Source organism: Geospiza fortis, unplaced genomic scaffold (genome assembly GCF_000277835.1).
Source record: "Geospiza fortis unplaced genomic scaffold, GeoFor_1.0 scaffold157, whole genome shotgun sequence".
Taxonomy (NCBI): Eukaryota; Metazoa; Chordata; class Aves; order Passeriformes; family Thraupidae; genus Geospiza; species Geospiza fortis.
This window is the reverse complement of record NW_005054314.1, coordinates 8,539,602-8,564,817: the sequence shown is the minus strand read 5'-3', so window position 1 is coordinate 8,564,817 and position 25,216 is coordinate 8,539,602. Positions and strand designations below refer to the sequence as shown.

General features: G+C 49.2%; 2 protein-coding genes across 2 annotated transcripts in view; both read left to right on the top strand.

The window, feature by feature from the left end:
- LOC102033371 (gamma-aminobutyric acid receptor subunit alpha-3) overlaps positions 1–15,574 on the top strand; it is a 68,314-nt gene extending 52,740 nt beyond the window's left edge. Inside the window, exons 6-10 of the mRNA XM_031056025.1 lie at positions 1,326–1,408; positions 5,489–5,632; positions 7,595–7,747; positions 10,744–10,955; positions 15,328–15,574. Of these exons, the coding sequence (XP_030911885.1) occupies positions 1,326–1,408; positions 5,489–5,632; positions 7,595–7,747; positions 10,744–10,955; positions 15,328–15,366 (631 nt within the window). The 3' untranslated portion in view covers positions 15,367–15,574. The remainder of the gene's footprint in view (positions 1–1,325; positions 1,409–5,488; positions 5,633–7,594; positions 7,748–10,743; positions 10,956–15,327) is intronic.
- A 1,755-nt stretch (positions 15,575–17,329) lies between these two features.
- Positions 17,330–25,216, top strand: part of LOC102033200 (gamma-aminobutyric acid receptor subunit gamma-4) — a 78,676-nt gene continuing 70,789 nt past the window's right edge. The window contains exons 1-2 of the mRNA XM_031056123.1: positions 17,330–17,458; positions 17,557–17,852. Of these exons, the coding sequence (XP_030911983.1) occupies positions 17,330–17,458; positions 17,557–17,852 (425 nt within the window). The remainder of the gene's footprint in view (positions 17,459–17,556; positions 17,853–25,216) is intronic.

Sequence of the window (25,216 nt, the reverse complement as noted above, 5' to 3'; positions counted from 1 at the left end):
CCTTCAGAGGAGATTGTTTTAGACATCTCCTGGGAAGCTGTCTCTCCTGGCTGCACTCTTTGCAGTACTCCAGGAAGGAAAACCAGCTCCCTTTTTTAGAGTCCTTTCTCATGGATCCTTTTATGCCTGGCCCCATATTCTGCAGCTTTTTATGCTTTTATGGCTGTGCCTCCCTCACAAAGCTGCTTCCTGACGAGGTATCCTACTGAGATTTGGGGGATTTGGAAAGCACAGCTTGTCCTGCACACCCCCAGGTATCCTACTGGGATTTGGGGGATTTGGAAAGCACAGGTTGTGCTGCACACCTCCAGGTATCCTACCAGAAATCTGGGGATTTGGAAAGCACACGTTGTCCTGCACATCCCCAGGTATCCTATGGGGATTTGGGGGATTTGGAAAGCACAGGTTGTCCTGCACACCCCCAGGATGTTCCAGTTCCTCACCTGCCTGCAGCATCCTCCACAGTGGAAGGAGGAGCCAGGGCAGGTGGGATGGGGTGTCCCACATGGACAGGGGGTGTTGTGCCCTGGTGGTTCCATGGACTTTGAACCATCTGTCAGCCCTCAGCTCCTTGCAGAACACCAGGCCTGTTCCCTGGGAGCCTCTGGAGCCCTTCCCCTCTGCCTGCCAGCGTGGTCCATGAGGTGTCCCCTGGCCCCAGGAGGGTGGGATTTTCGTGGTCCCCCATCATGGAAAGGAAAGATGTATCTGACTCCATGTTCTTAGAATGCTAATTTATTATTTTATGATATATTATATTATGCTATACTAAAACTATACTAAAGAATAGAGAAAGGCTACAGAAGGCTTAACAAGATAATAATGAAAAACCCATGACTCTCTCAGAGTCTGACACAGCTGGACTGTGATTGGTCATTAAGTTAAAACAATTCACATGCTGGATGAGCAATCTCCAACCACATTCCAAAGCAGCAAAACACAGGAGAAGCAAATGAGATAATATTGTTTTCCTTTTTCTCTGAGGCTTCTCAGCTTCCCAGGAGAAGAATGCTGGGCAAGGGGATTTTTCAGAGAATGTGATGGTGGCACAGGAGCTCTGCTCACAGCCCATAAGCACCCAGAACTCCTGGGCTCTGGCACATTTCCCCATTGCACTCAGTGGGTGAAGATGAACTTGGTCAATAGGGTTGAGCTCACACCATGGAAAAGCTGCCAGATGTGTGTCCTTCTGTCCTCTGCACAGCTGGGAGCCTCCTGCCCCGAGGCTGGTGAGCAGCTGGAGCCTTTGGCAGTGCTGCTGGCTGCAGGAGGCTGTGGCAGAAGGGCCAGCCTGTCCTGAGCAGCCCCTGTGCTTTGTCCTGCAGGCTGACCATCCACGCCGAGTGCCCCATGCACCTGGAGGACTTCCCCATGGACGTGCACGCCTGCCCCCTCAAATTTGGGAGCTGTAAGTACCCCCAGCACCTCTGCAAGGAGGGGCTACAGCACTGGAGAGCAGTCCTTGGTGTGGCTGGTGTCACACAGGGTTTTAGTAACAATAATACTCATCTTTGCTGATGATAATGTGACCAAATTGTTTTTTCTGGTGTTTCATACATGCAGTTCATCACTGAGTGAGTTTTTCAGGCTTACAGGATGGGTTAGACACCCATCCTGGTTTTGCTGTAAATTTATTTAGAAAGTAGCCAGGTGGGAATCAGTCTCTTCTCCCAGGTAACAAGGGACAGGATGAGAGGAAATGACCTCATGTTGTACCAAGAGACATTTAGATTGGAGATTAGGAACAATTTCTTCACTGTAAGGGTGGTCAAGCATTGGAACAGCAGCTCAGGGACGTGGTGGAGTCACCATCCCTCAAAGTGTTAAAAAAATGTATTTTGGGCACCTGGGGACATGGGCTTGGCAGTGCTGGGTTAGTGGCTGGACTTGATAATCTGAGAGGTCTTTTCTAACATTAATGATTCTATGATAACAAATCTGAGTTGTGCTTTTCCTTCATCACAAGGGGATGCTGGGAGGACAGATCTGGGACAGCAGTGGTGTCCCATCCTGCCAGCCTGAACTCCTGGTTCCTCTGGCTCCAAGCTCCAGTGGAGCTCACAAACCCCCTGCCCCTCCTCAGTCTGCCAGGCAGGCTGCTCTCAGGGGAAACGCTTGGAAACTCTGGGAATCTCTGCCCCAGCAGCCAAAGGTCCTGGTTTAGGGAAGATTTGCAGGCTGCTGGTGAGTTGAAAGCTGCTCCCAGTCATGCAGCTCCTCAGCTACTTGGGCTCCCCATAGAATTTCCTTATCTCTCCCATATGCAAGTTAAATTTCATTTGGTTTTGTTCCTAAAGTGAGTGGGAGCCAAACCCCAAGACCCTGGCTCACCATGATGTGAAAATAAACATCCTAGTCTGCCCTGCCTGGGCTCTTTCCCAGCTCCAAGGAACTGAGCACCACTTTTAGTCTGTATTTGTGTTAAATGAGAGTTTCCCACCTCTAGCTAAAGAATGAGCCCACACCACTAACCCCTAGAGAAACCCCAACCTTCCCAAAGTGACACTTCCTTCCTGTAGCCATTTGGGAGCTAACTGAGGACAAAGTTGAAAAGTTTGATTGGCAGGAGAGGAAATCATATTTATCATGTGCATCTGCTCTTCTGCCTCATGACAAACTGTAGCCATGAAAGTGGATTATTCAGAACTACTGAAATAAAGCTATTTCTTAGGCAGCACCTAATTAAATGTAGAACCCATTGCCACACGACATCACTAAGGCCTTAGAGAAGGATGAATTATTAATGTTAATTGACCTTGTGAGGAGGGATATCAAATCTCATACCTCAGGCCTAAACTCTGGGATTATTACAAGACTTGCAGCAAGGCAGATTACTGCACATCTAATTGCGTATAATGTTTCTTGGTGAGGAAAAGAGATTAATGTGTGTGTTTCTGCTGGAACACCCTTTGGGCTTATTTTTTTTACTGATTTGACCTCTGAATGATGAGAGTTTTGAGACAAGGAGCTCAGAAAGCTGCCCCTGGTTAACATTAATGTGACTTTTTCTAAAGCACTCACAGAGCATCAGAGCTCACCTCTCCTGTGCTGGAGTGGGATTAAACCAGTGTTTTCACTAAAAAGCCATTGACAGCTGGAAGCTGCTCATTTTCAAGAAGCCTGAAGTGGGTCAGGTTTGCAATTAGAAGGACAATGCCAGTGCCAGACCCACACTGCCCAAAGGAATCTCTGCTTGCCTCACAGACCATTTTCTGCTGATCCCCACCAGTGATCAGCAGTGCCCTTCTGTCCCTGGGCAGCCCCCTGAGGGGACAAGGCGGGGAATTTGCAGGAGAATTAAGGGCATCAGGCACTCCAGAGAGCTTCAGCTGCCCACCTGCAGCATCCCTTGGGCCAGGGGCAGTGCAGGGATGGCTCTGCCCATCCCCTGCTCCCTGAAGATAAATGTGCACTGCAGAGAGCTGTTCCTGAACCATCACAGGACACTTGTACAGCAGCTATCTGGGACTAGGGGAGCAGGAGATGCTGCTGAATTTCCCAGCTCCCCTAAACGTCCAGGAGCTGTCCCTGATTGGATTGGATTTTGCATTGCAAATGAGGCATTGAGCTGAACCAAAGCAGCTGCCTGGCATGAAACGTGTTCCAAACATCCATGCCGTGCCTGTGTGACATCTTCTGTCCCAGACAACCACACTGTTAGGAGCTGTTTTTCCCTATAATGCCCAAAATTCCTGTTCATACCAACTATATATACATACATATACTTGGTATGGCCAGGAATTGTGTATATACATATATATGTACATATATATATAATTTTTATATATATAGATGTGCATATATATGTATATATGTACATATACATTTATTTATTTATTTATTTATTTATTTATATATATATATATATATAATTATCAGGAATGATGGCAGTGAAACTGTGGGCAAGCTCCTTTTCTAGGCTGGGAGTGGCTGGGGCTCAACTGGGACTGTAGAGCTGGAGTAATTGTTCAGGAGGTGGAAGAGCAGTGGCAGAGCTGCACAAAGCTCTGAAGGAGGATGGAGAGCTCCAGAAGCACATGGAGGGCTGGAAGAAGGGTTGGAAAAGCAGAGTGAGAGGTGCCAGCCTGCCCCAGAACAGCTAAGGCAGCGCTCTGGCCTGCTGAGAAACCTTGGCTGATCACCAAAACCTCTCCCAAGGCTTTGCACAGCCCCTGCTTAACGTGGAGCAGGTTTGGCAAAAACCCAAAGTGCAGCAAAAACAGTGGTCGTTTTGGAAAGATCACAGAAATGTGGTTTTCTCAGGACACAATGTTCCACAGAGCAGGAGCTGAGACATTTCTCCAGTAAATCTGACACATTGATTGACCTGACCACAGCCAAAGAATTCCTTCAGGTCTTCACCAGGAGAAGGTGGTGGGTAAAAATGAACTGAAGGCTTGGTTTAGTGAGCATTGTTCTCGCTTAAAAAGCTGGTGCAAACTTGGTATGGACAGGGATTTTGGGCATTATGGGGAGAAATAGCTCCTAGCAATCTGGAAAGACACAATTTTTGGATAACCATAGGACTGGAAAAGCCAAGAGCACTCTTGAGAGGGAGGCTTGGTCACAAACACAGGGAAAGTCCAGCAGACAGGTAGAGGTATTATAAAAAAAGCCTTATAAAATATGGTTTAGGACCTGCTACTCTAGCTAAGCTAGCAGTAGATTGTAAGTTCCCATAAGGAAAAATCTTAAGAATGAAGGCAGTTAACACAACAACCTGTTCTAGTAAGAAAAATAAGTTTGCACCTGCATAACCAACGAATCTGTCCCATGAGAATCAGTGGAGAAAATATGTAAACAATCAAAGGATAGAGAGATTTGATGGAAAGGTAAAATGCCAGTTATAAAGTAATGAACTGAGTGGCAAGAAAACTTACTAGTCAATTAGAGTTGAATACAAGGTCTGTAAAGGCTATATAAAAATGAGCTATGTGAATAAAGAAGGGGCTTTTCCTGCATGAAGAAACTGAGTCCTGGCTGCTTATTAATGCAACAGGAAACAGCATTTAGGTGTGAGAGAACACCTCCTCCAAATCTGAGAGTCTTGGAGAGGGCTGCCTTTGAGTGAGGGTAAAACTTTTAACTTTTTAATCTAAAATTTAGCCCCATTTGCACACAGCCTTTGCTGCCAGCTGCTGCCAGCAGGACTTCCCCTGTCCCTGGCACGGCAGGGCTGTGCTGTCCTGCTGGCCTGGATGCTGTCCCTGTTGGAGGCAGCCCTTGCAGAGTCAGCACGTCACAGGGACAGCCTGTCTGTCAGGGACAGAGCTCTGCCCCTCTGCAGCTCCCTTCCAAAAAGCCCAGCTCTCTCCTGCTCCTTTGATTTAACAGTTGTTGATCTGCCTTGGTCTCTGGCCATGCTTGGCTGTGCTCAGCCATGTGGCTCTGAGAGATGCACAGCAAAGATTCATTTGGCTACAGGCTAATTTTGGTATATTTGAGGTCAGGCAGAAGCACAGACCTCCTTCCTCTCCCTCCTCTGCAGATGCCTACACGAAGACAGAGGTGATCTACACCTGGACCCTGGGGAAGGATAAATCTGTGGAAGTAGCCAAGGGTGGATCTCGCCTGAACCAGTATGACCTGCTGGGCCACGTGGTTGGCACGGAGATGGTTCGATCCAGCACAGGTATTTGTGGGACCACCATGGGCTGAGCTCCTCCTGCATGAGATGGCCTTGGAATCCACGATTTGGGATCATTATAGAGGCAGTCCAGGAGCACAGCACTTCCTAAGGCAGGAGGATACAGCTGGTGACACCTTCAGCAGTCACCAAGAGGCATGAAGAGGTTGTTTTTTCAGTGGTTTCCACTGAAAGAGCCTTGTAGCCCACAGTCCTTAGGAGAACTGATCTCAAGCATCTAAAAATGATCTGCTGTGTGGAAAATTTGCCCCACCTTGTCCAGCTGGTTTGTGCTGCTGAGGGTTCATTTGTCTTGGATTCCTTTCCAGCCCTTCAGGAAAGCACTGCAGGCAGGGGAGGCAAAGGCAACATAATGTTCAGTGTGCTTTTCACTGCATCTGCTTGCACAAATATTATCATAACTAATAGAAGATTATCCCAAACAAATGTTTCCTCTGATTAATGACCAATATTAATCATCTTTCTCTCCCATCTGCTGCTCCTCCCTTCCCCTCTGAATTCAGGTACTGATAGCTTCTCTTACCTCATGTGTGTCTCTCATAATTCTTCTTTTTTTCCTTTTATTTTTTCCCTCTGTATGCACCAGTAGTTCTCTCATTTGAGGATATTTCCTCTCTGGTGCACTTGATTTTAATAGTGTCTGTCTGTAACAACTCATTTCACCTCCCTTGGGGAAATGTGGGGAGCCCAGGGAACTAAATGTCATAATATCTGGCCCGTCTCTCTACTTAAGTTGTAGTAAAATGTACAGATGAATAACCTGGAGTGGTGAGAAAGCTGCTAAAGGCTCCTGTGTGTAATGATTTAGCAGAGCCACGCTCACAAAGTAAAGGCACAGTAATCCAAGAAAATACCCAAAGCCTTGGAGGGAGGAATAGGATGTTGAGGGAAAATAGGGACAGCTTCCTCTTCAGTTCACAGGTGGGACCTTTAGCAACACAACTTGCCCGGATTTATGAGATGGTTACAGTGAGGGAAGGTGGGATATTTTCAGGACTGTCAGAGAAAATAAAATCCTGTGTCCTGCAATTCTATTAAAGCACTGTTAGGGTGTCTCCAGGCCTAAGGGATCTTACCCACAGTGTGGCTCCCTGGGATGGGAGCAGGGTCAGGGGAGACCCCAGGGGCCCCTTGTGCCTGGGGCAGAACAGTGAAAAATTTTATTGCCCACTTGTTGGCACTGGCTTGCCTTTGTCACACACCTATTTTGTAGCTAATTAAAGACTCAGAAAAGAGTTTTGAAAGCACAGATGTGATGTGAGAGCCCCCTGGGCTGTGCTGGGGCTCACACCTGGCATGTGTGTGCCTGCTGCACCGCTGCACCTGGTGAGACCCCATCTTGAGTGCTGTGTCCAGTTCTGGGCCCCCAGTTTGGGAAGGATGTCGAGATGCTTGAGCCTCCAGAGGAGGCAACGAGGCTGGTGAGGGGCTGGGAACACAAACCCAGTGAGGAAGGTTTGAAGGAGCTGGGGCTGTCTAGTCTGGAGAAGAGGAGGCTTAGAGGTGACCTTATTGCTCTCTACACCTTCCTGAAGGGAGGTTGTGACGGGAGGTGGGGTTGGTCTCTGACAGAACCAGAGGACACAGTCTCAAGCTACGTCAGGGAAGGTATAGGTTGGATATCAGGAAAAAAATTTTCACCAAAAGAATAATAAAGGACTGGAATGCTCTTCCCAGGGAGGTGATAGAATCACCATCTCTGGATGTGTTTAAAAAAGACTGGACATGGCACTGGGTGCTATAGTCTGGTTGAGGTGTTAGGGCATAGGCTGGACTCGATGATCTTAGAGGTCTCTTCCAACCTCATCATTCTGTGATTCTGTGATTCTGCACCCCTCCCTCCCACCAAAATCCCACTGAAAAACTGGGAGTTTGTCCAGGGTGGATCTCTGGAGTGCCCAGCTGGCCCCGGGCTGGCCCAGCATCCCTCGCTGGCTGTCTCTGCAGGGGAATACGTCGTCATGACCACACACTTCCACCTCAAGAGGAAGATTGGGTACTTTGTGATCCAGACCTACCTGCCCTGCATCATGACTGTCATCCTGTCCCAGGTGTCCTTCTGGCTCAACAGGGAGTCTGTCCCTGCCCGCACGGTTTTTGGTGAGTCTGGGAGCACAGGGCTTCCCCTCAGCATGGGGAGTTGGGGAAGGTGAAACAGGAAAGCCTCATAAATATGATTGCCTGGCAAAAGGTTTTGAGAATATGGAAACTCTAAGCGAGATTGAAATGAAAGCAAGCTTTGAGATACCTCAGTTACTGAACAACTGGAAAACAAAGGCATGGCCAGCTGAAGGTAATCCCCTTTTGATGGAACAATTCCCTCTGCTTGCAGGCAGGCCCAAGGGTCAGAGCAGACCCTGCCTGCTTGGCAGAAGGGGCCCAAAGAGGAGTTTTTAGGGTTTAAAATATAACACAGTATGGTAATGTAGTGATTCTTATAGGCTGTATGTAAATGCTGTAGGATTTGTATCTTGTACTAGATTGGTTAGTGAGAATTAGAATATTCAACACGGAAGAAGATTTATGGTATTGGAATGGGTTGTCTCTCTTTTACTCTTTTGTCCTCTCTCTTTTACTGTTTTGTTCTCTCTCATCCTCTTTACCACGCTCTTGCCTTCTTTCTCTTTACATCTCTCTTTACCTCTCTCTCCCTCTCTCAGGCCTGCTCTGAGCTGTGCCTGGCAGCTCCCAGCAGGGCCCTGCACCCAGGCCCTTTGGAATAAATGCAATAAACCCCAGGTTCCAAGGCCTGGCTTCAGAGATCTCTGTCCATCCTGACCCTGCTACTCCTACAATGGGGACAAAGGGAAATAGGAGGGGAAATGCACTGAGCATCAGAGCTGCTCTGTGCCAGGCCCTGACCAGCATTTCCAGCTGCTGGCCATTCCCCAGCACAGCTTTCAGTGTCCTCCCAGTGAGCCTGTTCCCCCTGCAAATCACTGCAAAAATACTCCTGCCCATGGCTCTGCTACAAGCCCAGGCATAAATATTAACAGTAATCAAGGTATTGATCATCTAATTATATGCATTTGGCTGTGTCTGCTTATCTGTGTTGGCTCTGGAGCAGAGCAGAGGATAGGGACACAGGGAGGCATTTAAAGCCCTACCTTTGAAATTGCTAATGTGCCCCTGGTCACAGCTCCACATAACAAGTTCCTGGGCTGAGGCAGCATAACTGCATGGTGAATATAGTGTTATTATTTCCTTCAGCTGCTTTCAGATCCTCTCACCCCAGCAAAGTGCCAGGCTGGCACTGCACATATATTAATAGCTTTTACAAGCATTTAATAACAGAATTGCTTTGTGATTTCCTGTCAAGGCCTTTAGTTCAGGATCTACACAGGCACGCTCCCAGAGCAGGTGTGATGCTGCAGGATTGTATATCCTGGATGTAACACTGCCCAGCAGATTCCATTTAACAGAGAGGATATTGGACAAAAGTCCCCAAGCAGAGAGGGGATATGTGGTATCATATGTGATTCCCTCCTGCGTTACCCTGAGAATTGCAGTGAAATAAGTTTCCTCAAACAGCAGCTCAGATAGAGCAGGCAAGAGCTGACTGAAAAATTAAAACCTACCTGTGTGACAAATGTCTTTGCTCCCAAATTGCCTTGCTTTTCTATTAAGAAAATAATGAGAACTCAAACTGTTTATTCCTTTTTTTTTCCCCTGCCCCTCAGAAAGTATTGTCAACAATATTGAATTGAAACTCTTAAATTACCAGGAGTATGGCTTAAGGGAACTGAAAATTAGTCAATATTTTTATAATGTTTTTAATGCATTTTTAATTGAAAAGCACATTATTGGGGAAAATGGATGGTAATGGTTTCTTGCTTTAATGAAAAAAGCTTTAAAAGACATTTTGCAACAGATCATTTGTTTAAGATAAATCATTGTGACATTTATTCTGGCAGCTTGGGCCGCTGACAGCAGGACCCAGGATCCCAGGTGTCCATCCATGCAGGTCACAAGACAGTATTTCTAAAACCCTGAGAGCTGTGTTGGAGGAGTGACCAGTTTCTGATCCTCCCTGAGGTTCACGACCATCTAGCTGTTCTTTTCACTGTTATTTTATTATTTTTATTTTGTTGCAAAAGCAACTAGAGGCTTCTCCGTGACATATTCTACATGAGCTGGGTGTAGCATCCCGCACCTCACCCTGCCAGCAGGTGAGGAATGCAGTGCAGTGCCCCCCTGTGAGCCAGGACTCTTATGGAGAGCAGAGGTCTAGTCACTGCAGTTTGGAGAAGGTTATGAAGATTATCTTCGTCCTAATGAAGATGTTTGCCATTCATTGTACTCAAAATTGAACCAGAACAATTCCCTGAGCCACCTGAAATTTGAGCAGGGGCTGGACAAACTGTTGCCCAGAGCAGCTGTGGCTGCCCCATCCCTGGAAGTGTTCAGGGCCAGGCTGGAGGGGACTTTGAGCAACCTGGGATAGTGAAAAATGTCCCTGCTTGTGGCATGGGTAGGACCAGGTGGTCTCTAAGGTCCTTTCCAGCCCACCTACTGTAAATCAAAGGCAACTCCGATGAAAGGGAGAGAGAATGATGCATCTGACTCCATCATCAGAGGGCTAATTAATTACTTTATTATACTATGTACATTGTATCTAAACTGAATCTGCCCTGCACTCACTCTTGCTCACAACTGCCCAGAACTGCACTCATCTCTGATTCTCTCGTGACTGTCCCGTGACAGTCTGACACACACACACTTCTTGTCCCTGGTAGGCCAAAGGAACAAAACATCCTCACTTTGGGTATACAATCTCCATATTGCATTCTACTTTAGCACAACACAGGCACAGCAACCGAGATAAGAATTGTGTTTGCCTTCTTCTCTGCTTCTCTCTGTTCAGAGGGCATGTGAATACTCCACCAGGCCATCCTGTGATTTTTAGGCTCTGTGAACCTGAGTTCAGTTATTCTCTGAGTTGCACTAAGGACTAGTTCTGGGTAATCCTCCCCTAACTACAGCAGGAGGGAGGAGGTGGTTCCTGCTTTCCCATGAAGGGAGCAGCAGCAGTTTTGAGAGAAACAGGTACAAGTGCACCATCTCACCCCTGTGATCTCATCCCTGTGCCCCCCCAGGTGTCACCACGGTGCTCACCATGACCACACTAAGCATCAGCGCCAGAAACTCCTTGCCCAAGGTGGCGTACGCGACGGCCATGGACTGGTTCATAGCCGTCTGTTACGCCTTCGTGTTTTCTGCGCTGATCGAGTTCGCCACCGTCAACTACTTCACCAAGCGCAGCTGGGCCTGGGATGGCAAGAAGGTGCTGGAGGCCCAGGAGATGAAGGTCAGCCAGGGCTGGGGGAGGTGGGGGGGAAGAAGCGCTGCCCGAGGGAGCCGTGCCAGCACAGCAGTGGGTAACATGCAGCCCCGCAGCACTCGGGGGCTGGATGGTACTCACTGCCTGCCCAGCCCAGCTCCTGACTGCAGCGCTTCTTGAGGGCTGGGAGGAATGCCTGGGGCTGCTCAGGGGGCTGAGCTGGAGGGGGACACCCAGGCATGGCTGCTGGCTCTTCCCTCTGTCCTCTGTATGGCCGTTTGCCAGGGGAACATCTGTGCTTTGGGTTTGCTCTGCTGGTGGATTGTGTTTCCTTCCTTTTCTTTCCAAACCCAACCCAACCCTCCCAAACCAATGAACCAACCCTCCAACCCCATTCCTTGTTGCTAGCATGCCAAAAAACCCCAAACATGCTGCAGGACACCCACTGAGCCCTGTCCCCTGGCCAGCTCTGACACCGGTGCCATTGCCCACAGCTGCCAGCAGCTGCTGCTCTGTGAGCTGGGCACAGAGGGTGGGTGGGAAGCCAGCAATCCCAAATGCCAACTGGCAGCAGATTAATGCCTGGCATCACCCACGTTTCCCCCCCCTCACTGGAGATCAGCCTCTCTGGCAGCTTCATCCTGACAGGCTCTGCTGCCCCTGCTCGTGCCCCCGTCCCTCTGAACTGATTTAATCTTGGCTGCGCAGAGAAATCGCTTACTGTAGCATGCTGCTCCTTGTTTATATTTATTGAATCAATTTGAAAATCAGCTTTGTCCTTGTTCTTGGTTCTGGAGCCTTTATATTTTTCTCCTTTGCATTTTAATGTGTTGTTGGAAATTGTTGTGGGGCTGTATGTTAAACACCTGACAGAACTGCAGCAACTTTTGGGAAGACAGCAGCCAGTCATCTCTCTGCTGTGGAGGTCAAAGAAGGTGAACAGAGCCATCAGTGGGTGTTGGATGCCTCTCTCTTGTCTTTCTTGGACTCTGTCTATCTGTTTGCTTTTGCAGCTGTGGTCTGAGCAGCAGACTCATGGCAGAAAACGTCCAGAGGGGGTCAGGGAATGGCCTTCCACTTCCACCACGAGCAGTGATGCCAACCTGGCCTCTAGAGAGGAGAGAAGCCTTTCCTGAGTGATTGGCATGAGTGAAGAGTCAGGACAGGTCCTCAAAGCCGTGGTGTCCCTTTCAGGGATGGGCAAATCAGCACAAAGTGAGGATTCACACAGCCTTGGGCAATTATGTGAACTGGGTGGAAAAAGCAGTCAAGGCTCAAAAGCTGCAGTTTATCTTAGAAGCAGCGTGTTCCTCAATTTATCCACTGACCCAGCACCACAAGACTAACAGTGCTGAAACAATAGGCTAAGAGCATGCAGAATGTTCCTGCACATGATAATCAAACAGGAAAACAAAGCAGGACCAGGAATGTTTCAGAGGGGGAGCTCTCCGTGCCTTTGCTGCAATTGGTATCAGCCTGGAGAATCCTCCAAATTTGAGGATGCTTTTTCGAGCTATCTCTGGTCTTTACTGAAGAAGCAAACTCACTCCCAGTCTCTGCAGCTCAGGAGAGCTCCCCAAAGAGTGATGGGCTTTCAGGGAGCTTGGGAATACAATGTGTCAACATGTTTGCTTTTCATCTTTATTCCAATGAGTATTTCCAAGCAGCGAATTTGCTACGCAATGGAGGTGCCTCATTGGCTCCGTTTCAGCCTTTAATTAGCTCTTCTTGAAACAATTGACAAGCCAGGTGGTGGAAACCACAAAAGGAAGAAGAGGCAGAAGAATAACTACTGGCATTTTAAAGGGTTTGTATCAAGGATAAAACTGCCAGTGAGAAGCCCAGGCTGAGCCTTGGTCTCAGGAGATCCTTCTCCCCAGCCAAAAGCAATGTTCTTTATTGGTGTGATGGCAAGGATCCTCACTCCAGGTTTCATTGCATGAGCATGAAAAAAATCACTGCAGGCAGCAGCAATGCTTCCCATCCCACTTGGACACAACCAGTACTGTGGAAAAGCTGCTGCTTGCTGACAGACACCCTCAGTGTGTTTATTCTTTTTTTCTCCCCCTCAGCCAAACCATTGATTTAGATGGGAAAACCTGGGTTTTTTTCAGGTAGAATCTAAAATGCTGGGCTGATCTGGGTGAATTGCTGGTCTCTGCATCATAAAATCATGGTGGTGTTCTGGCCGTAGCCACAGCTGGTTCTAGCTGGGAGCTTCTCTGCACATTCTCTGCAGTTCTCCAATGAAAAGCAGGCAGATATCACCATGGATGTTACTAAAAACTCTCTTTAGCCTGCACTCTGATAAGGTTTGACCAATGTTTCTTGGACCCAAAGATTTTTCCAGCCTTTCCAGTAATTGCTAATTGTAGATGAAAAGTTTATTTTCTTTTTTTATGGTAGAGTGGCTGCAACCAGCCTAGAGCTGCAGATCAAATTGAAGAGAGGTATTTGGGTCCAAAGAGGAAAACTTGTTAGGAAAGGAAAGGTGACTTTTAAAAACAAAACATCACCAGGAGGAAGGTGTGAGATGGCAGAGAGGTGTGAGATGAGCGAGAGGCCAAAGAGAGTGAAAGGTGAGTGGGTTCAGTAGCCAGCAAAGCTCCCAACCTCCATCACCCTCAAAATACCTTGTGAAAAGCATCCACTTCAGGACAGAAGGGCTGTGTCTGGACAGAGAGGTCCATCCACCATCCCAGCCACAAGCATGGCCACCTCAAGCTAATTTCTGGAGTGGCCGTGACAGTGAGGATCCAAGGAGAGAAGAAGGAACGGTGACTTTGCTGCTGGGAAATTGCAAGGATGACATTTACCAGTGAGTTGACCACAAAAAATGTTGTCTGTTTCTCAGGATGGAAGATGCTTTGGATTCTTGGAAGACACTTAAACCCACTTCTGCCTGCAATGCCTTGTCTGTGCATAAAAGCTGATCTAGCTCTGTCTGTGCCTGAATGGCATTACCCTGAAATTCTGGGTGTCAAGAAGCAACAAAACCACTGCAAGCATCTGCAGCCAGATACATAAAAGCAGAACATGCTTTGGATAGAGCAATAATCCCGTATCTCTGTTTTTGTCATAAGACAATAGTTCTTCAGTGCATGGTGAGGTTAGGTCCTTTAATGTACTTTTAATGTACTTTTTACTAAGAAAAACATCCATGAGGTGCCTTTTCTACTGTCTGGGTAAAGCCTGGCTTTTAGTGCAACCCACTCAATTCTCCACTCTGCCCTTTGATCCAGCTCCCTTGGGAATCATTTTTCTTTTTCCTGTGTTTCTTTCCATTTGTGGCATCTTTGTTCCAATCCTAGAGGAACAAGAACCAACCTTGAGCCGTCACCATTTTCAACCAGGTTGGAGTTTTTAGGGCTCAGGATGGTTCAGACCCTTCTCCTTTTTGTCTGCCTCACTATGGTCAATGTTTTTTCTGGGATTTTCCCTGCTGGTCATGCTCTGCAGCCCACATGTCCTTTGTTCTTGGCACTTGCAATCTCCATGATTTCCATGAGGATCCCAGAGGTCTTTTCCAACCTAATGGATTCTGTGATAACACTGCCAGTGATTTATGTCCTCAGCACCTGCAGCACAGTCCATGAATCATTCCAAAGCAGCATTTCACCCTCTTATCTCTCATCACTGCGTGGTGTGTTGGGCTGATCATTTAATCCATCCAACCTCTTTGTCTGGTGATCCAGGGAGTGTAAGATCACTGGGACCAGTCCCATATAATCTGAATTATCAAGTCTCTGGCAGGCTGCACGAGGAATTTTGGCTTGGTGTGGGGAAGGAATGATACCTTTGCTGCAACAGCAACTGCAGCTGCTGGGCTTTGAGTTATGGGGTACAGGTATGCCAGAGACTGGAGCTGCTTGGGGATCATTAATGTGACTTTTCTCTAGAATGACAAGTGGCAAATAATTGGATTTCCCAAGTTCTGCAGATACTGGTGACTTTCAGAGTTGCCTGTCAGAGTCAAGATGCTTCCAATATGAATTTTCTCCTGCCAAGGAGCAGGAACAGAGAACTAAATCTCAAGGAAATCATAGACAGAAGCAGTAGTTCCCATAATTTAGGTGTTTTGTTGTTAGTTCTTCAGCAGAGAGGCTCGAAGACAAGAATATTTAGCAAAAAATACTATTATTTTCCAGTGAGTATGTTGTTGAACAACTTGTCAGGCTGCACTATCTAGGGAACAGATTTATCTCTACACCACATTCTACAGCTTTTCCCTCAGGAGAGCAGCACAAGGACCTCTTTGTGCAGCAATTCAGTCTCCCTGGGCCTCAATGGGGCCACAAGTGCAGGAATTGCTTTGCAAAATAGAGGTTTTAAATAGGACAAGTTTTCAAAGCAAATGTGGGAGTTCCTTCTGTTTATCCACTCTCTCCTTCTGTTTCAGGAGGATGTGGAATTCCTCACAGATGAAGGTGCAGGGTGAAGGCTGGGAGCCACTTTGCAGCTGACAGCAACGAGCACATTTTGCTTTGTTTGAGTGTCAAAACCTTGCCTGGAAAACTCGTTTATAAAGCCCAGCAACCAGGCTGAACCCTTTCTCTGACATCTTAGGGGCAGAACACATGGAGAGCACATGCATGCCTTGGGGTAGGCAGTGTGGGTGTTCTGGGTGCTCCCAGCTCTGAGCAGGGTGAGAACTCCATGGACAGCTGGGAAAAGACCCTGGATGAAGGTTCCCAAACCTGAACATCCTTATCTGAGGTCCAGGGGAGCCCAAATTAATGCTTGGGGTCTCTGGATCACACTATTGGGAGCAGCAGCTGGCTGTCACCACCCACAGCACCCAGGTTTGCCTGACTTTACTCCATTTCAGCTGTTTTCAGATGGATCCACTTTCCAAACTCTGGGGCAGGAAAGCTGTCCAGGTAGAAAATGTCAAATCACTGGTATTCATCTTATTCCTCTAATGAATAACATGGCTGATTAATACTAAGAGAATCACAATGCACTGCAAATCACGTTCTGTGAACAACAATCTGTTTTTCACTTCATTACTGATTTTTAATTATTTTATTGCCTCCTGTAGCTGTGTTAATAAGTAATCATACTTAAGCATATTTAAGTGTTTTAATAGGTGAAGCATCTTTAGCCCTTTACTTGCTTTTTGTCAGTTGTTTAGCAGGAAAAGTTCATCTGCTGTGCAGAGGGAACACCTTAACATGGCTCTAATGACTGCAGAATCAGATCCAGTTAATTGTTAAAGACTATCAAATACTGTGAATATGGTCCAAACAGTGGTTTAGTCTGGTCTGGAGCCTGAAGACATCTAGACCTCCTCCAAAAAAGTTAATTTCTGTAATTGCTGACATTATTACAAAGCTGCTTGGCTGTGGTGTTATTGGAGAGGGGTTTAAAGATTGCACAGAAGTCTGCTTGTAGTGTCCCTCTGAAAATCCCTGTGGAAAATTCATTTCCTAAGGTAACCAGGAATATCCATGGTGACTGTGGACACGTTTAAAATGGAAGTGCAGCACTGAAAGCCAAAGCCCCCTCTCCTCCTGAAGTGCTTCCCTTATAGGAACAGGCATGACCATGCCCAGCATCCCTGGGAAATGCCTGGATGAGCCTCACCTTGTGTTTCAGTTGCTTTGGAACAGAAAAAAGTCATCCAAAGGCACACCTTGTTCTGAGTTTAGAGAGCAGAGCCCCTCCATGAGGCACTGCTGTGTCAGGTGCTGGCTCCTGGTGTTGCAGGGGGCACCTGTGGGGTACCTGAGTGCAGATTTCATTCAGTGGCCTTCCCCCTGTAGCCTTGGGTTGTTTTATACAACACAGTGCAGCTGGTCTCAGGTGCCTGGCAGCAGCAGGAAGGTCCCAGAGAGGGGCCAACACCTGTCATGACCCCCTAGGTCCATCTTCCTGCCCACCCATCCTCATGAACACTGAACTGTCTGTCCCAGCATTCACCCCATCCTTCAGTGCATCACATCTGACACACAAGGGCCATTCTCTCTGCAGTTTGTCCTCACTGCAGCACACATGCTGTCCCCCAGAGCCCTGTGGGAGGGATTCCCTCACTCCCGTGATTTTCAGCATCCCTTGGGTAGGAAAACAGGAGGAAAGGCTTCCCTCTGCCCTGTAGTGCTGTGCTGAGCATTCCACAAATCCTCGTTGGTGCAGATGCCTTCCATCTGTTCTGTACCTGACCTGGGTGGGTCATGAGGTGCTCTAAAGGGTTCCAGAAACAATTTGAACATCATTATGTTAAATCATAAGGTGTTCCTGTGAGGAACTCAGGGCATTGAAATACAGTGCAAAAATACTGCAATGCTGTTGCCCATACTCTTAATATGGCTCTTTGCCACCAAAAAAATAAAATCAAGCTGTAATCTTGTGTGCTGTGTCCTCCTCTCACCTGACCCAGGAAGCAGCCAGCCAAGCAGAAAATGCAGTTCTTCCCCAAGGATGAGCACACGGGGTGTCATTCCTTTTTGCATTCTCCTTTCACAAGGTGCATTCCTCCCTTCCCGGCCTGCTCCTCACACCCTTCTCCACCTCCTCACCCGGACAAGCAGGTAAACTCACAGGACAGAACGTTCTCCGTGCCCTTCTCTGCCACTTCACCTCTGTTTGTTTGTTGTTTGTTTTTCTCTTTTTTTCCCCCCTCCCCTAGAAAAAAGAGCCAGTGGCGCTGGCCAAGAAAACCAACAACACCTACAACATCGTTGGCACCACCTACGCCCTGAACATCTCCAAGGAGCCCGGCCTGCCCACCATCTCCAAGAGTGCTGCTGCCACTGCCACTGCCACCAGCGTGCCCCCCAAGCTGCCCCGCCTGGAGGAGAAGCTCCCCGAGAGCAAGAAGACCTACAACAGCGTCAGCAAGGTAGACAAGATGTCCCGCATCGTCTTCCCAGTGCTCTTTGCCATTTTCAACCTGGTCTACTGGGCCACCTATGTGAACCGGGAGTCAGCTATCAAGGGAATGTTTTCTTGTTTTGATTAATTATTATTGTTCATTTGGTATTATGATTATGATTATTATTATTATTATTATTATTATTATTATGTCACTCTTTTATAATGTAAACAAAACTGTGATTTTAATTTAATCCCATATATACTTTGGTTTCGTTTACTTTGATGATGAAAGCTAAAAAAAAATAATAAGGGATCATAACAAGTTGTGCCTCTAACATCTTAAGTCTGCTGTCACCCATCTGACCAAGTCCCCCTGTGCTGCCATCTCTCCTCTGCCACCTCCTGTGGTCCCCATGGTCTTCATGCCTCTGCCATTTCATGCTCCTCCTCCTCTGAGATGGGCTGCCCTGGCACAGGGGATGCTCCTGGACACCTGGCTGCAGGCTGTGCCACTCACTCAGCCTGGCTCCTCTTCAGTGCCCGGCACTTCCTGCTGGCTCCTGCACCTGGGCTGTGAGTGCAGGTGAGCTGGTCACCTGTGGGGACAGGGGAGCAGCCTGGCATGGGCCAGCTGGGGCAATCCTACCACTGCTGTGGTCCCCAGAGCCATTGGTGGCAGCATCTTGTAGGAACTGCAGGTCTTCTTCCTCTCTGTCTTCACCAAACCCAGCTGGTTTTGTGTCTCCAGACCAGAAAGGTCCTGGCTGGCTGGCATCCTGCACTCTTGGGGCAGTTTGTGTTAGCAGAAGTGTGGTTCCCACCAGAGAATTCATTTTTCTCAGTCGGGAACTCCAGGCAGAAGCTTTACAAAGCCTTGGAGGAGGTGGCAGCTGTGCGGCTGCAGGCACCCAGCACCAGGCCTGGCCACCACAGAGCCCCTGCTCAGGGGGATGGTCTGGCACTTTCTCTTACGGCCCCATCCACTCATCCTTCTCAGCAGATCCTCTGTCCCACCCCTTCTTCCAGCCTCCCCTTCGCCTTCCCCCGGCTGCCCAGCAGCCCTCATTGGTGTGTCAGTGCTCACACCTGGATTTAGGCAGGGCAGCTCCCTCCCCTCGGGTCTGATGGGGAGGAGCCCAGCCTGGGGCAGCCCAGCTCATGGCAAACCCCAGCTCCAGTGCAGGATGTTCCCTGGGGGACCTGCCACAGGGACGAGCCAGGGGATGGGTGATCCCCAGGGCTCTCCCTGCCCCTGGTGAGCTGGAGCATCCCAGCACCACGGGAAAACAGCAGAAGGGGCTCTTTGGAAGAGCAGGGTAACACTGCTGTCCCACAGAGCCACCTGAGCCGGGCGCCATCCCACAGAGCAGCTGAGGCAAGGCCCAGTCTAACACTGCACACTCCTGCAAGGAAAGCCCTCCAGTGCCTTGCAGAGAGGCTTTTCCTCCCTTCCTGACCACCACAGTGCACCCAAACCGGTGTTTGTCCCTTTCCCAGCAGCAGCACAGAGTGGGGACATCCAAGCCATCTGTCCATGGGCACCCTGTCCTCCTGCAAGGAGGGACATCCTGTGCCTGCTGATTCCCTGGGGTGGCATGGTCCTGCTGCCACAGAGGAGTGCACCCCCTCTTCCTTGGGCCTCCCTCTGCCCCCCAGAGCTGTCCCCAGTGTGTTTTGGGTTCATGCAGCCAAGCCAAGGCCCCAGCACCCCCAGGGTGATGCCTTCAGCATTGCTTTGAGCCCCTGTGCCAGGCTTAGCTTCCCCCGCCCCTGCAGGAGCAGGGCTGAGCACAAGGCACAGATTTCCCCACCTGGAATATCCATGGGAGCGTCAGGAGGGAGTGAGGAAGGCCAGGGCACTCTGTCCTGCAGTGGGTGGCACTGGTGCATGTCCTGCCTGTCCCTCATGGCTCAGCAGCACTGCAGTCACTCCCCCCACCCACAGCTGAGATTTGCAGAGCAGTTTGGAGATGTTTAGCCCAGTCCCATGGTGTTGAGTCCACATGGCTGGCAACACTGGGGAGGAGGAACCAGAAACTCCCCCCTTCCTCCCCAAAATGCTGCTAAGGAAACCAGCTCTGTCCACACCCTCTCCCACAGCACCTGCAGCCCAAACCGTGTCATTTCTACAGTGCCTTTCATCCCAGGGGCTCCCTGCTGGCTGGGAGGACCCAGGAGCTCTCCCACTCTGTCTGGGGGAGCAGAGGGGAGGGTGCAGCATCCCCAGCCCTTCTGCTGGGCAGGGAGGACATCCTGGCTCCTTGGGCACCTGGTTCTGCCTGCTGGGCCTCCTGCTGCTGCTGCAGCCACCCCACTGTGACACCCCAGCTGCCCCATCCCTGCCTGGATGTGTCCCCAAGCCCCTCACCCCCAGTTGTGACCGTGCTCACAGGGTTCTTGGATGAGGGGAGAGACGAGGATCTGACTCCATGTTTCAGAAGGCTGATTTATTATTTTATGATATATATTATATTAAAACTATACTAAGAGAATAGAAGAAAAGGTTTCATCAGAAGAGTAGCTAGGAATAGAATAGCAAAGAATGATAACAAAGGCTTGTGGCTTGGGCTCTGTGTCCAAGCCAGCTGACTGTGATTGGCCATTAATTAGAAACAACCACATGAGACCAATCACAGATCCACCTGTTGCATTCCACAGCAGCAGATAATCATTGCTTACATTTTGTTCCTGAGGCCTCTCAGCTTCTCAGGAGGAAAAATCCTAAGGAAAGGATTTTTCATAAAAGATGTCTGCGACACCCAGGCACCCCCCACACTCCCCCAGCAGTGAGCTCCCTTCCTGCCACCCTCCTGCTCCCTGGGCTCTGCACTGGGAAGGGCTGCAGCTGTCTGGTTGGGAAACATTTTCTTAAATAAGCCAGATGAAGAGTGTCTCATAAAGCATTCACGTCACTGTAATACTCAGGCCTAAGTGAATGGAACAGAAACCCTACAACAAGCAAAGCCAACACAATAAAATGGTCACAAAGAGAATGTTGTGTTTGCTAATGGAATTACAGCAAGTGTAAATGCTGCAGCCAATGACTTAGCTGACTTAGCTGGCCCTGCTGCAGAGGGGGTTTTCTCTGCTAGCCTGGGAATGCCCCAAAATCCTTTGTACCCCAAGAGCCACATTGCTGTCTGTCAGTGCCTGCTTTGTAGAGCTCTCCATAAATTGTCACAGAATCATAGAATTAATTAGGTTAGAAAAGACCTTTAGGATCATCTAGTCCAACCTGTGACCTAACACCTCCTCATCAACTAAACCATGGCACTGAGTGCCACATCCAGGCTTTTTTTTAAATGTCCAGGGATGGTGGCTCCACCACCTCCCTGGGCAGATGATTCCAGCACCAAATCACTCTTTCTGTGAAGAATTTCTTTCTAACATCTAACCTAAGCTTCCCCTTGGTGCAGCTTGAGGCTGTGTGCTCTGGTTGTGTCAGTGCTGCTGCAGAAAGAGCCCAGCCCCAGGTGAGCACAGGCACCTTTCAGGAGCTGTGCAGAGTGATGGGGGCAGCCCTGAGTCTCCTTTTCTCCAGGCTGAGCACCCCCAGCTCCCTCAGGGGTTCCTCTCAGGGTTTGTGTTCCCAGCCCCTCTCCAGCCTCACTGGACACTGTCCTCCTCTGGACACATTCAGGAATCTCCAAGTCCTTCCCCACCTGAGGGGCCAGAACTGGACACATTCAGGTGTCAGCTCTTCCCAGCAGCCCCAAGCACCCTGGGGCTGCCTTTGCTGCCTGCCCAGGGCTCAGTGCTGTGGGTGATGCTCAGGAGAGAGGCTGAGTCTCCCTGAAGTGCTGGAGCAGCTCCTGAGCCTCCTCCCTCCCTCCTTCCTGCAATGATCCAAACCCTCTTGCTGAGATGTCAGGGTGAATTCCTGCCTGTTCCTGCTCATAGGTGAATTCCCTATCCCTGCTCACAGGTGAATTCCTGCCTGTCCCTGCCCACAGATGAACTCCTGCCCATCCCTGCCCTCCTGTCCCTGCCCAGGACAGTGACACTGATGTGGCTTGCCTGTGACACCCACCTGCTGGCCCTTCCCAAACCTGCCTTCCTGTGCCTGTGTGAGCAGCCTGGAAAGCCAAGTCTGTTCCCAACCAAAGGCTGGCATGGGCTCTGAGTCCCTTTGCCAGCTGGAAGCAGAAATACCAGCATCCTTTGGTTAAAGACAACAAACCAAAGAGGATTTCTAGTTTGGCTTCCAAGCAGGAAAGCATTTTGGGAAGATAGTTATAAATAAGTGGTTTAACATCTCCTGCCAGCAGACATCACAGAGAAGATAATGTTCTTTTTTTATAAAACTGTCAGTGACTCAAATTAGGACTTTTCCCTCCCAGTTAACACGAGGCTGTTGATGGGGGCTTCTTCTAAGTGCTTGCCAGGCCAGAGCTAATCCAGCATCAATTACTGCAGTTTTAGGCTTGTTGTGATAGCATAGAAGGGTTCCATTTTTATAGCTGATCTGTATAGAAATTTATCTGTATATCACCACTGATAATCTAACCCACAGTTGTGCAGAGTGGGCACTGTGAACCTCAAGACTCCTGTATTTCTTTTCTTCTGGCAATGTCCAAACTTCCCTGACTTGGAGAGACTCTCCCAGGCAGGAACTGGAAGTCTTTTAGGGTGCTAAAAATGAGCTGTTGGTCTGCACTCTTGTTTTGCAGCTCCCACCACCTGGAGAGCACACAGTGCAATCCCAGCCTGCAGCTTCGTTCCTGCTGGAAATGTCAGAGGGACATTTTGGCACTGGCATCTCGCCCCTTCCCTCTTCTGAAACTGCCCATGGGCACAGAACTGAGCCTGGGGAGGCAGGGACAGCTCCTCTGGGGTCCCTCAGCAGGCAGGGACAGCAGATGTGGTCACTGAGATCTCCACTTTGGTGTCAGTGTGGAGAACATCCCTGCGGGGTGACAGGAGAGGGCTGGGCAGAGGTGGCCCCTCAGTGCCACCTGTTCCCCTGAGGGTCTGATGGAGTTTTACCCTCACAGAAGGTCTTGAAAGCTTCCCAGACATCACCCAGTGTTGAGATCTCTAGCTGCTCACAGTGACCCCAAGAAGAGTTAGAAAGTCTCTTTTCCCAGCCCGAGTGCTTGAAGAAGGAGTCAGGGCTCTTCATTTCTCGGTCTCAAGGTTGTTTATTGTATCTTATCTATAAAATTCTTTCTCCTGCCCTGCTGAGGTCCATCCAGCAGGACAGTTCCAGGCACTCTGCCTGCCCCCAGGGCAGTGTTATGTCTTTATACTAAAAACTACATGTACAATTGTAACAATAACTTCCCAATACCTATCACCTGTGTTAGACAGTGAGCTGCTACTCTAAACCAATCCAAAAGTGCCAACATCACAGCAGAAGATGAAGGCCAAGAAGAAGAAGGAGAAAGGCTGGACACACCCAGATTCCTCCATCTTTCCTCCTGAACCCCCATACCAAAACCCCAAAATCTACTTTTCCATCCCATGATAAGTTCACTATTATTCTACTTAAACTGTCGTGGCTTGCTGATCTTCCCGTAAGGTTGGTAATTTGCTCCATGGGTCATAATCAAACCCACAGGTGTTCTGGGCTCTGTGCCAGGGTCTCTGAGCCCCCTGGCAGGGCTCCTGGCCATCCTGGGCAGCCAGAGGGATGTCCTGGGTTCCCACAACCCAGCACTCAAGACAGAGCTTCCCTGCTCTCCTCTGTGCACCCAGCTCAGCCTCAGCACAGCCCCGTGCTGATCCCTGCAGCTCAGTGGCACTGGCAGGGTCCTGGTTTGCTGCAGGACATCCCTGTGTGAGCAGACCCCAGGCTTGCTGCTCCCAGGCACGAGATTGTCCCCAGCCTGTCCCTGCTGGCCCATCCTAGGGGCACCAGGTGCATCCATTTCTCATCCTTGATTTCTTCTGTCTGTGTCTTGGATTCCTCTCAGCCGCCCCTGGGGAGGATCGCATCACATCACATCCCAGAAGGGTTTCTCCTGCTGCAGGTCACCTCTCCCAGAAGAGCCTCTGCTCTGAGAACCTCTCTGAGACCTTCAGGATCCTGAGGCTGCCCCTGCCAGGGGGTGCAGGAGAGCTCTGCAGCACACAGGAAGCCCTCCCTGCAGGTTTTCCTTGGGAACGGCTTGGCAGGGATGTGCTGGTGCCCATGTTCTTGGTCCTGGGAGTGCTGGAGAGCTGGAATGGGGCTGTCCCAGCACACAGTGTCAGGCCAACCCCCACTCCAGGCCCTCTTCCCCAAATTTTATCCCTCCCTGGGGTCACACTCCGTCCCACCTGATCAGACACCTGTGTGGATTTTGCAGCCTGCAGAGAAACATCTCCATGACTCCTGCTGAGGTTGGGGAGGGCTCAATCAGGGCAAAGGACAAATTGATGGAAACATAAATGCTCTATTAATATTCAGTAGGAAGTAAAAACACCCAAGCAACTCACCAATCCTCTCCACATCAAGCTAAATTACTTCTGAAGGTAGTTTTGGCAAGAGGCCACAGCACAGATGAGATTGATGGCTTCCAGGTATAAATATTTACTGTTTGACCTTGTTATTGTTCCATCAGCCAAAGGTTTTTACATATTTATATATTAGCATATATATATATACATGTGTGTGTGTATATTTATGCTCACAAACTCTTTACATCTAAAAGTCAAACCTCTTTGTCTTTGAAAGCCAGAATGGCCACTTGTAATTATTTTACTTCCCTCTCATTCTCTTCTAGAGTGAGCTGAACCCTCTGCACTGGGCTTTGGGAGGCACAGGGAGTAAAGGGAGCAGGGAGAAGAGCCTCCCCCACTCTGGGGGCTCAGTCCAGGATTGTTACATGGAGCAGGGTCTTGCTGTGAGAGCATATCAGGGTTCCATTTTTATAGCTGATCTGTATAGAAATTCATCTGTATACAACCACTGAAAATCTAACCCACAGTTGTGCAGAGAGTGGGCACTGTGAATCTCAAGACTATGGGATTTCTTTTATAAGAAAAGAAAGGGGTTTTTTTTCCTAAGTCCTTTTATTCTTAAGTCCTTTTTTCCTAAGTTTTCAGGAAAACTTAGTCCCCAGTGTCCCAGGTACTCCAGCCCAGCCCTTGTCCTGCCCTGCCCACAGGGATGTTCCTGAGATGCCTTTAACAGCTGAGTGCTACCAAGCAACTGCTCCTCAGCCCCTGGCACAGCCAGGGAATGTGCAGGGGGAGTCTCCACCCTCAGTCTGCTCCAGGAGGGAGCACAGCACCTGCTGGGATCCAATCCAGCCCTCCCTGGCCAGAGGAACACCTTGGCCTGTCCTGCCTAGCTCAGGGCAGTGCTGGCACCTGGGCCCTGCTCATCCTGCTCCAGGTGGGATGCAGGGGTACCTGAAGGTGTGAGCATGGTGGGAGGTGTGAGCAGGAGCTGCTGTGCTGATCTCAGCCCCAGCAGGACCACGCAGAGGTGTTGGGTGCCCTGTGAGCAGTGGGGCTGTGCTCACAGCCCCTCACAGACACCCAGC